The sequence below is a fragment of the Hemicordylus capensis genome, chromosome 3 (assembly GCF_027244095.1).
Source record: "Hemicordylus capensis ecotype Gifberg chromosome 3, rHemCap1.1.pri, whole genome shotgun sequence".
In the NCBI taxonomy this organism is placed as follows: domain Eukaryota; kingdom Metazoa; phylum Chordata; class Lepidosauria; order Squamata; family Cordylidae; genus Hemicordylus; species Hemicordylus capensis.
Window position 1 is genome coordinate 165108429 of NC_069659.1, and position 12032 is coordinate 165120460.

The 12032-nt window shown below is 44.7% G+C and overlaps 1 protein-coding gene across 2 annotated transcripts in view; it reads right to left on the reverse strand.

Annotated features, from left to right (window-relative positions):
- Positions 1 to 256: 256 nt before the first annotated feature.
- ABCC4 (ATP binding cassette subfamily C member 4) overlaps positions 257 to 12032 on the reverse strand; it is a 227092-nt gene continuing 215316 nt past the window's right edge. For both annotated transcript variants that reach the window (XM_053311913.1, XM_053311912.1), the window contains 2 exons: positions 6056 to 6190; positions 257 to 2567 (listed from right to left, as the gene is read on the reverse strand). In XM_053311913.1, coding sequence (XP_053167888.1) covers positions 2457 to 2567; positions 6056 to 6190 — 246 coding nt within the window. In that variant the 3' untranslated portion in view covers positions 257 to 2456. The remainder of the gene's footprint in view (positions 2568 to 6055; positions 6191 to 12032) is intronic.

Genomic DNA, 12032 nt, shown 5'->3' on the forward strand with positions numbered 1-12032 from the left:
TCTTTCCATTTTGGAAAATATTAGAAGCAGTAGCTTGTATCATAGGTAATAAATTGCAACTCCATGTGAGTTGCATTTTTTAGGAAAGCAAAGCCACAATGTGGGTTTAAAATTAATGTATTTTTAAAGCAATGTGGCTTGAAATCCAGTAAGGCACAATAAATGTATACAATGTGTTGGTATCTTGACTGGAAGTGAACTCTGTGTGTGTTTAAGTTGGCAAACATTCTGATAAAATGCTTGCCAAAGAGGAAGGTGCTTGTTAAAATAATTTAATACTCGTACACAAACAGCCACACAAAACATAACCATCTTCTCTTACACAGATTCAATTTCAGCATTCGATTCTGATATGGCTATAATATGACAATTTTTAAAAAAAGAAGCAGCAGCAGCTTTCAGGGATTGACCACGAGCCACCAAGGAGTTTAATGGTTGTTATATTCTTGTATTGCATGGATGAGTGTTTTCATTACCCAGCACCTTGTCCAAATACACACAACCAATTAGTACCAAGGTCATATCCTCTGTGGTACTATCCTTGGCTAGCTGTCTGATCAGTGGATCTGTTTGTTACCAGAGTTTTAAAAAGGTGACAACTGGCAAATACAGGCAGTCGGTGTTCATGCAACTGCTCGGTTGTCTGTAATAGACTGACAGTGGGCAAAGAGAATTTTTACCATGTCCATAATTGCCCATATTTCTAGCTAGGTGCAGCAGAGATGTGGTAAAAGTATCCTCTGCATTTGCTAGTTAGCCTATTCACACCTCACTGGTACTGGTGTGGGCTATTCTTTCCAGTGGCTTCTTCCTAGGTCACTCTAGCAACATAGGCATCACGTGTGGGGTGGGTGGGATTGCTTAGGAAGAACCATGCAGGCATCACGGTCACTACCTCAGGTCGGACTCACCCCTGAACAGCAATTTGAACAAGATCCTGCTTCTCCCACATGGCGCCGTCATTCCTGGGAAGAAGGCACAGAACTGGCTTCCATGCAACTACTGTGAAATGTGCTGAGCAGTTACAAGGATACAGTGTTGAGTTCCCATTTCATAAACGGTGCATCATCATTCACTGAACAAGCCAGTGAATCTGTACAGCCCTCACTTTACTCCTCTGGAAGCATCTATACAACTATTAAAAGGCTAACTGTCCCAGTAACATCCTCTTACCACCAATGGGTTTCTATTGGATATGTGTTCCTTTTATATACTAACCTTGCCAGATGCAAAATCATTTCTGGTGTGCTTCTAATAAAATTGGTGTGCTTCTAATAAAATTATCTCATTTGCAGCTTACAGGCAAGAAAGTTTAAAGCTTCCCATCAAAGAAACTTTGGTTTGCTCATTCCTTGAACTGGCCAATTTGTGAAGCTGCTTAAAAGCACTGGTATAAACATGTTGTAAATGCAGCTGAGGGTTTACAGATATACATTTCTAAGAGTGAAGTAACATTAATTCATTTTTTCCTAGTTGCTTCTATATGCAAAGTTAGAAAAATACACTATTTCCAACCTGGAAAAACTGTATGGTAAACTTCAAAGTGTAAGGTGGCCTGCACCAGTGGTTCAAACATACACAGAAGAGTGGTATAGCAAACAATGTATATATTTATCCACCTTATTCCTTTTCAACACACCTACACAACCTGTGACTCAACAAGCCAACTGCAGCCCACCAGATTGCATGTTGGTCAGCTAGGTGCTTGATAACCTCCCGTTTTTGCAACAGAAACCCAAACAAGGCCCCCCAAACAGAAATGAGCACCACCTGTAGTTGGTGGGTTGTATCTGTGTCACAAGCTGTGCAGGGCACAAGTTGTGCAGTGGAAGCCTCTGGAACCAAAAGATCAGGCTTAAGGGACCCTGTACTAGAGCAATGCCACAACAGGCCATGTGGTGGCACCCACTGGCCATACCAGAGTCTGGTCCAAGGCTAACCCACTACCACATCACTACCACCATTTCTCTACCCCGGCATAGCACTTCTGTATTACAGTAAGAATGCATCTGGAGTGAGGGGTATTTGGGCAACAATCTCAAAGCCTTTTAATGGCTCAGCAGCCATGATCAGGAGAGGAACACAGTTCCTGATGTCAAGGCACTTTTATAAGACACGAGGAAATGAGGGTGCTCAGAGCCTCATTTGCCCAGAACAGACTGAAGCTTCAAATTTTGTGGGATGAGCTATTGCTAAAGTCAGTCCACAGAATCAGACCATTACAAAAACAAAAAGTAAAAATATCTACAGCATTTTAAGAAGATTGAACTGTATTACATTCAAATGAAAGAAACAAGTCATGAAAAAGTGGGTTTTTTTTTCAATACAACAAGTAGCTGTCCAGTGCAAAAACAGTATTTTCAATTAAGAGCAACATTTGGTTTACATTGTATTAGTATTACATTCTGCTAAAAAAAAAAAAAAAGCGCCCCCCCGCCCCCAGTGATTGTATAGGATCATAGTGCAGTCTCAAAAATAATTAATCCTTGAGAATCGTCCACTGATGAGGTGGTGGTGACTGCCTGACCGTTAGAAATAACTTCAGGGTAGTTCTTCCTGAAATAAACCTAAGGGAGAAAAAAGTTCTTATGTTAGTTTCATAAAGCTTGTTCTAAATATAGTGACTTAAGCTCACACATCAATTCTCTTTAGGGAAAGTGCAAATTTAGCAGAAGCAAGTTAAAAAAATTAGTAAAATTACTTTCAAATCTCCTAACAATTTGCAGCAAACCGGAGTGTATCAACATATGTCTACCATCCCATTCAAAGTGCTAATAATGCAGATCAACAGATAACTCTATCACTTGACATTAAACTGATAAATAAAATCCTTTTACTGGCTCAGAAATGGAGATAAATTAAAAACAGGGTGACAAAGCAGCTTCGAAATCTAGTGTCTGCACAAGGGCTTTTCATTTTCACACATAAAAATGAGCACAATGGATTTGGATGTTAATATCAAGGTTGTAATCCCTGCATTTTACAAACTATGATTGACAACCATTGAAACTTCAGGATGTACGTATGAAATATCCCAGCGTTTAATTTGCGCTGTGGAGGAGTCATAGAGCCCTATAGAAATGTGATCTGGGGATAGGGTGCTACAATAATGAAAGGGAAAGGGAAAGCAGTAACAATGGCTCCACCAAGCAACTTCTCTAAAATGTAAGATGATACCAAATAATAGGACAGTTCTTTGCCGAGCCTTTGAGTTCCTGAATTCTACCAATTTCTAGCTGAACTGCAAGAGATACAGGTTTCCTGATAAATGTATAATCAGAACATAAAGGAAATGAAATGCTGTCAAGTTTCACTGTTCCACAATCATCAGTTTTTAGTAGCTGTATCATATCTCTGTTCCTTGACAGATGCGTGTAACAAAATGAAATAATGTCAAGACTTGTGTGCTCTTATCGGAAAATGTGTTTGGGTGAAAAAGGACTTCAAAATGTATTTTTCCCCCAAAGAAGAATGTGAAAAGTTTTGTTTGAGTCTTTAGAAAACACACACATACTGAAAATACAGTATCTTCCCTAAAGCCGACATGTGTCATGAGTTAGGTCTAATATTCACACTGCTGTGGAAATAGAGTATGAAACCATTCTTTGGTAATTTATGTTACTGGGGCATGCTTCCAGCAAAGCTGTTATTTTCATAATATATTGCTCTGCTCATATGCAAACAAGGGCCACAATCCACTGAAACCCCTTATATGCACTAATGAGTTGCATCCAAAGTTTTCACTCCATTTACACAGGGAACTGTCCTTCAAAGAAGGATCCCTTTCATGAGTGAAGCTCTCTCTCCATGAATAGGAGCTCCTTCTTGTTCACAGAGGAACAACTTTGAATGAAAACAGATATTTGCAATGGGACTTTTGATTTCCTTTTCTGAGCAGACACAACTCTCTCTTCTCTCTCTCTCGCACGCGCACACACACACACACACACACACACACACACACACTTCCACATTGAAAGCTTTAAAAAAATAATAATAATTAAATTCTTCTTGGTTCCAACCTAGGATTGCCAATTTAATTTCTGGCAGGGCTCCTGTGCCTAAAAGAGCTGAGAGGTAAACAGAAATTGAGCACGCAAGTCTTTTTTTTTTTTTAATGACTGCATCTCTGTGCTGAAATAAGGATTCACCTCTGAATTTCTGCCTTCCATACAGCACTTTTAGGCACAAGAGCCCTTACACAAAATATGACACAACAAACCTTTACATGTGCCCCTCCCCCCCAAGACTGATACCATTCTTCCATACTAGTTTAATGGCTTCAGTTTCATTTTATTCTCTGTGAAGGCATATATCATGCCATATATAGAAAAACATTTCAATAAGAAGCCCTCACTTACTGAAGGAATGGAAAGGCCTTTGAAAAACACACTCTGAATACTAAGGGCTGAAGGCTTAGGGCTTAACGAGCTATTATTCTTTGCCACTGCCATCCCCCACATGTAGGTAAACTGTGTACGGCACCATACTGTGCCTAGTGCCTCCCCTAATATCACTGGCTGCTAGCTTTGGGGGTGGGGAAATGCACAGTGCAATAATACCACACTGCAAATTGTGTTTTATCTAGGCAGGGAAAGGGGGCAAGGAACAGCAGTTGCTCTGTGCCTCTCATTCCATCTAGTTAAGTCCTTAGAACAGGAACATTTTAAGAGAAAATTCTAACCCAAGTCGTACAGGTGAGCTTCCTTTGAGAATGTTAATGTGAAACTCTGCCACATTACCCTAGGATATAATAAAAGAAGCAGCAGCTTTTCACCCATCTCACTGAAAGCTGGAAATATCCTCCCCCCCAGACCTCCCACCCCCAATTTCATACTTGTGCGGGACTATCAGGGTACAGGGATCTTTGGGGGCCACCAGAGCCATCACTGCCAGAAGTGCTGGCATGGCATGGCATTTAGAGGGATTCAAATGCCCCTTCCCCACTGAGGGCAGTGGAGTCTATGTCAAAAATGCACAATCATGTTTGGCACACACCCCTTCAAGATCATGGCCAATCGTGGCCGCCCTGATGACATGTCGATGCTGCGTCCCGTCTGGCCATGGAGCTTGCTGGGATCTGCCTTGGCGGCCGAGGTGCAGGGACGGGCTACCCTCTCCTGAGACTAGAGTTTGGCTGGCTGTGGTTTGAGGAATGTCTGCACCGCTATTTACAGCTCCAAACTGAAATCGCCGGTTCGCCAACCTTCGGTTTCGTGTTACGTATGACCCGGGCCAGAGTTTCAATTTGCAGGCCTCAGCAAACTTCAGTTAATTTAATACATTGCTTCATTCGATAATAATGCTAGACTGTAAACAGCTTCTTGCCTGATTATCTGTGATGAATATAAATATTTCCCAAGTACTACATAGTAGTAGCAACACTAGTACCCAGGTAGATAACCTGAGGTGATTTTTGGAAAAAGAATGGATCTCCCCACCGCACCCACTTTCTTAGACATGCTGCAAATGACTAACAAAGCTGTATGTGGACTAGGATTTTAGAAAAAAACACTATCTGGGTGTATTTGCAGGGCAACCATAATGGAGACTTATTCCAGCTTTTTAAAAAGCATTAATGTTATTTCTCCATTTACAGCCAATAGGAAATTTTCCTTTATGCACACTGCAGAGCACATACTATAAAATGCAGATGTATTCATCAAAAGCAAAGCCAACAAGAGCACTGGGGAAGCTTCAACTCTGCATGCAATATGTAACATAGTGGGGCGGGAAAGCGCATGCATGATCAAAGTGTGTCTAGGACCACAGTGTGCATTATCTTCCCCACATGCATAAAAACAATCCCAGGCATAGTTGTTTTCAGCAACAGGAGCATGTCATTTTCAGCTGTGGGTATATATTATTCCAAATCCCAGTAATAAAGCACTGAAAAACAAGGGTTTATAATTGAAAAGATATGAGAGCCTTAACTACAGTGGAGAAGATGAGGCTTTCTGAAATACTGAATATGCTAACTTGTGAAAAGTAAATTGTTGAGACAAACTTAATTACAACATTTTGTAATAGAAGGGGTGGGTGGGAAGCGCTTTACCTGTTTTGCCGTTTCCATGAGGGATGCAGCTTCAGCCTTACCCACTTGTTGAACCATCTTGTAAAACAGGCTCTCCTCTTCTTGTAGCAAAATGTATGGCTCATCATATTCTTTCAGCCGTCCTGAATCCAAAAGCTGATGATTCAGCAGAAGCAAGCTGGTTAACAACAGGTGAAATTTGGCAACAACATATGCCTTGCTTGGCACAAAAGCTGGATTCTACATTAACATGTGTTCTATGGGCTAAGAGCTATGGACTTTTAACAGGAGAAGTAAAGCAGGGCTGCAACCATTCTTTAGTGACTTACAATCACTCCCCATTATTATGTATTAGATACAGAATTCCACAAGCAAAAATTAGATAGTTGAGAATAAGGACTAAGGACTAAGAGGTTAAGCAAAAGGTTGCGAAGAGAAGGTGGGTCAGAGGAAGGATGAGAAAGCAAAGTCCAGAAATTCATATGAAATTAAACCATAATAGGGTACATCAGCTAAACTAATATGCATCCTCAAGCCACTGGAAGATGCTGCTAATACATTTCCACAAGAGAGAAAACAATGCAAATGCCACCATCTAAATCCTTTGACTTCTTCAACTCAAAAGGGATTAATTTACTGGTAAGTGAACAGATAGCAAACTTCAACCAACCAACCAAACTTCAATCAATTAGTTTCTGAATGTACTGAACTGTCCTGGCCAGATGGTCAACATGTCCCAAATGCAGCAGACAGCACTGAAATCTGACATACAAGTTACATATCATTTTGAATAGTCTCCCATGTATGCACAATCCAAGTTTTATCATGTTCTACAGAACATCAGGTTTGGATCTTTCTTCCATGCCCTGAAGCCAAAGTTTGGCAGGCCACCCTAAGCCTCACATCTTACAGTGAGAAAGAATATTCACATAAAAATACAACTAGGGATGTGCAAAACATTTTAGAGCTCGAAATGGCTGTTTCAAGTGTTTTGAGCTTGAAACAAAACACCCTTAGAAAAAGGGCCTGTTTCGAGCTCAAAAAAGAACCACCCCATTTTAATCAAAACAATTCAAGTGTTTTGAGTGCCATTTTGGAGGCCTGTTTCCCCCCTGTTGATTGGTTTCCTGGCACTGACTTCTGATTGGCTTGCAAACTCCTTGCTTCTTGGTTGGCTTGTTATGCAAGTGTTGTCATGGGCAACTGTGCCCCCATTGGCTGGGGGGAGCCAAGGGATTTTCAAAATGTATTTAAGGGATTGGGAGTCCAAAGACCTCTTTCTTATAGTGTGCCTCTCAGAGGAGGAAGGATCAGCAGCACAGACTGAGACTGGTGGACTGGGGCCTGCTTGTGTGTAGAGAGAGACAGATTGCCTGTGGCTTATCTCTCTCTCTCTCTTTTCCTTTGCAGTGCAAACTACTTTTCATCCCCCACCCCATTTGTTTATAATTGTACCAGCAGCCCCAGTGGCTTTACCTGGGTGTTTGCTGTGGATTTTCTTCTTCTTCTTCTTGTAGCCAGCCCCCAGTAGCTTTAATAACTGGGGTGCTGTGGTGACATTGTTCTTTCTTTTGCAGCACCAAGCTGCATCACCTTTGCTGCTGCTTTGTGCCTATTTCTTTTTTGAGTGGGTGGATGTCCACCCACCACCTGGCACCCACCTGTCCTACCCCCAGCTGTTGAGTCCCAGTGTCTGCTGGACCAGAGTGCCTCTGAGAGCAGCACCTGGCCAGACTCCAGCAGAAGACACCAGAAAGTAAGCCCCTCCAAACTTGATCAGGTTAGACTTCTTTAAATAAGGCCTAGTTTAGGGAATGGATTAAGTGCGAGCCAGGTACATAGTAGGACAGGATTAGGAGACAGGCCACAATAATCCTCTTTCTCTTTCTCCATCGTTGCTTTCTCTCCTCCAAAAAAGCCTCCACCCCATAAAGCCTGTTTCTTTATTCTGAAGGATTTAATTTTTCTAGCTTCTGTGTGTGCAGACTACAGTGCTATAGACAGTGTTGTATGTGGCACACACAGCATCAATAGACCACCCCAGACCCCCTTTCAAAATACCAGCTTTAAAGACACTTCTCCCCCCACCTCACCCCAAACAAATCAGGGTTAGGGCTTGAATTTTTTTTTAATCCAAGATTTCCAGGAGGGTGTGAGGAGAGCCATGAGCAGATTGGCAGGCACTGGAAGGGGTAATGCTGGTCATTATGGGTGACAGCAAGAGGGGCCTATGTCCCCACTGATGTGGTTGTGTGCAGGCTCTCCTTTCCTGAGGAGGGTGATCCTGCAGCAGAGCTGCTGCTGGTGGCGGCTGAGGCAGAATTACGGGGGAGGTCCTCCCCTGTCAGGGAAAAGGCTCTTCCTGTGGCAGCAGAGGTGTTGGTGTTGGCTGATAGCCCAGCCGAATTACCCTCACCATCCTCCCCAATCCCCACTGGCAGTGTGGCCCCTGTGGTCTGAGACTGAGCAGGAGCAAGAGGAAGACATTCCTCTTCCTGTTCCTGGATCTTCTCAGCCCTGGATCAAGAGCAGTGGGGGCCCCCAGAAGGGAGCAGCAGCCCCAGTACCACCACCATCACTGAAAAGGGGCTGGACCAGCTCCAAAAGCAATGTGATGTTGGACCACTTTGAGCTCCTTCATGGCGACAGAATCTATGCTTCTGCATCCACTGCGGGGCACAGGTCAGTAGGGAGAAGGACCCTAAGCATCTTTTTATGTCAGGGGTGCTTCAGTGCATGCAAAGGCTTCACCTTGGGGCCTTATTCCTGCTGGCAGCAATAGGCCTGGAGTGCCCTTGACTAGCAGCAGCAAGGCAGTGGCTCCTACTCCCAAGCAGGGGTAGTTATATGCACAGTGGGTACAGTCAGTGGGAAAGCGGGCTGGTTGCCCAGAGTCTCATTGCATCACCCGGGCCATTGCTGAGATGATCACTTTGGACAACCAGCTATTCCGGGTGGTGGAGAACACTGGCTTCTGCCGGCTGCTCCTACTGCTTGCCCACAACTATAAAATCCCATCAATAACCACCTTCAGCAGGTGGGTGGTGCCCTCCCTGTACCTGGCATGCAGTGACACCATGTTGGGGCTGCTGTGCACAGCAACGCCTAACACCAGCATGCACTTCATTGCAGATTTGTGGGCCAGCTGCAGTGGGGTGAATGCTGCTTTCTTGTCCCTCACAGCACACTGGTGGGGACATCTCCTGCTGCTGGCATGGCCAGCCCCACCCATACAGCAAAGCCCAGGTTGGCTCTGCTGCATGTGGAGGTGTTGGACACTGAACACATGGCAGATGAGCTGTTGGTGGCCATGGATCACCAGTTGGAAGAATGGCTGTCCGGGCAGACAAACCTTTACCAAGGGTTTATGGTCACTGACAATACTAGGAACATAATGAAGGCAGCTGAGCAGATTCAGCTTGTGTCTATCTGTTGTGTGGCACACACTCTGTCCTTGGTCATGCAGGATGTGCTTGGCCGTTTGGGGGCTGAAGTCAGGTGAGGCATCCCTGCTGAAGGTGCTAAGCACCAGCCTGCAGCTGCCGCTATGGCTGTTCTTGTGGAGAGGTGCCGCAAGATAGCAGTTTACTTCCACCAGAGCAAAAAGGGTAGGCAGATGCCCAAGGAGAAGCAACTTGGGCTGGGCCTACCTGAACACTTGATCCCTTAGGATGTTCCAACATGGTGGAACTCCACCTTTCTCTTGCTCCAGCATCTGCAAAAGAAAGATCCGTCGATCCAACTGCCTTGGCAGGTTCACTGAGGACTGGAGTGGTGGATCTGCTAACAACACCCCTGAGCGCATTGGCACATGTTTTGTCCTGTTTACGTGACCCAAGGATGAAGGGGTGCTGGTTGAAGAGGTCAGATGAACTGAGGAGAGGAGGTTGGGGCGCAACCAGGAAAAGGATGCTGGAGTGCCTACTGATAGTGCACAGTCCACTCCCAGCAGCAGCAGCATCAACACTACTTCTCAGTCCAGCAGTGAGGTGTCCCTGGCAGGGCCAAAGAAGCCAGTAGTCCCACCTCAGTGTTCCAACAGGTCGTTCACAGAGGGCTAATTTGCCTTGCCAGCAGGGTGGGAGGACCCCACCAAGCCCTGCAGCAGTGCTGAGCAGTCTGTTCTGCAGTACCTGCAGGAAATGGTGGCAGGCCAGAAGATGGAGCCAATCCAGTTCTGGGCAATGCATCACCAAGTCTGGCTGGACTAGGTGATGGTTGCCAGACGTTTCCTCTCATGGCCGCCAAGCAGTGCAAGAGGGTTTTCTCCATGGTCAGGGACCTGGCGACCCCCAATTGCTCAGGCTTGGATGCTGGCTTGGTGTAGCAGCTGGTCTTCCTGAAGGCCAGTCTTCTCCTGCTGGGATTTCCAGAGCTGGCCATAGTGGGTGAGTAACTCATGGTCACCCCCATCGACTTCAACACCACTGGCAGCTCACCCTACCCTTGCCAATCATAGGAACATAGGAAACTGCCATATACTGAGTCAGACCATTGGTCTATCTAGCTCAGTATTGTCTTCACAGACTGGCAGTGGCTTCTCCGAGGCTGAGGCAGGAATCTCTCTCAGCCCTATCTTGGAGAAGCCAGGGAGGGAACTTGGAACCTTCTGCTCTTCCCAGAGCGGCTTCATCCCCTGAGGGAAATATCTTGCAGTGCTCACACATCAAGTCTCCCATTCAGATGCAACCAGGGCAGACCCTGCTTAGTTATGGGGACAAGTCATGCTTGCTACCACAAGACCAGCTCTCCTCTCTGATTCCAAAACCCAAATCCCAAAACCAGATGTGTCACAGTCTGCCCATTAGTGCTGCTGACACATAGACATGCATGCATGCCACCGCCATGGCCAAGGATGAGGTGACAGACTAGTGCCTTAGTGTCAGGCTGTCAGCTGGGCCCAGGACAATCTGAAGCCATGGTGTTATCCAGACATAGGCAGGCAGCAGTACTGCAGCACAGGATATACATACACTGGACAAAAAGAGACAGCAGTGGTAAAAAAAAGGCCAATTCCATTCTAGGGATCATCAGGAAGGGGATTGAAAATTAAATAAAAATGCCAATATTAATAAAAATGCTAATAAAAAATGCTAATATTATAATGCCTTATACAAATCTATAAGGGCAGTTATATTTGGAGTACAGTACAGTTCTGGTCACCGTACCTTAAGAAGTGTATTGTAGAACTGGGAAATGTGCAGAAGAGGGCAACCAAGATGATCAGGGGCCTGGAGCACCTTCCTTATGAGGCAAGGCTATACCATCTGGGGCTCTTTAGTTTGGAAAAGAGGTGACTAAGGGGAGATACGGTTGAGGTATATAAAATTATGCATGGAGTAGAGTGAGTGGACATAGAAATCTTTCTCCCTCTCTCACAATACTAGAACCAGGGGTCATCCCATGAAACTGAAGGTTGGGAAATTTAAGACCAACAGGAGGAAGTACTTTTTCACACAGTGCATAGTTAATCTATGGAAGACAGATCTTCAGAACAGTGAATGGGTGGCGGGCGGTGGGAGGAAATTCTAGGAAAAGTCGGGCAAAACACAATAACTGAATATTGGGAGGTGAAAATACAGTCAAACTGCATATTACAATTAGAAGACATTAATTAATAAACTACTAATTACCTAGAAGAAGGGCATTCTCGAGTTCCAAGGAGACTGAAGCCTGAGTAATTCAAATCGATATGCGAAATTCAGTACCCTTCCCCACACCTCCTTTTCCAAGTCCCAATCTGCAGCCATGGCAGAAGCAACACATGGCTGACACAGTAGATAGGGCCACTTTGCACCTCACCACCCGAAGGGAGGAAATTACCATACTCTTTGAACTACGGACAGGTATGAGACCCACAGTTTTTGGAGCCAGATCACCCCCTCCTTCATGGCTTTAAAGCTAGAGGACAAAGGCCTGGCCAGTGTTCACTCTTTTCCATCTGCAAATGGGTGTTCCACAGGAGAAGCTGTAGAGATTAACATTCTCTCAGCCAAGG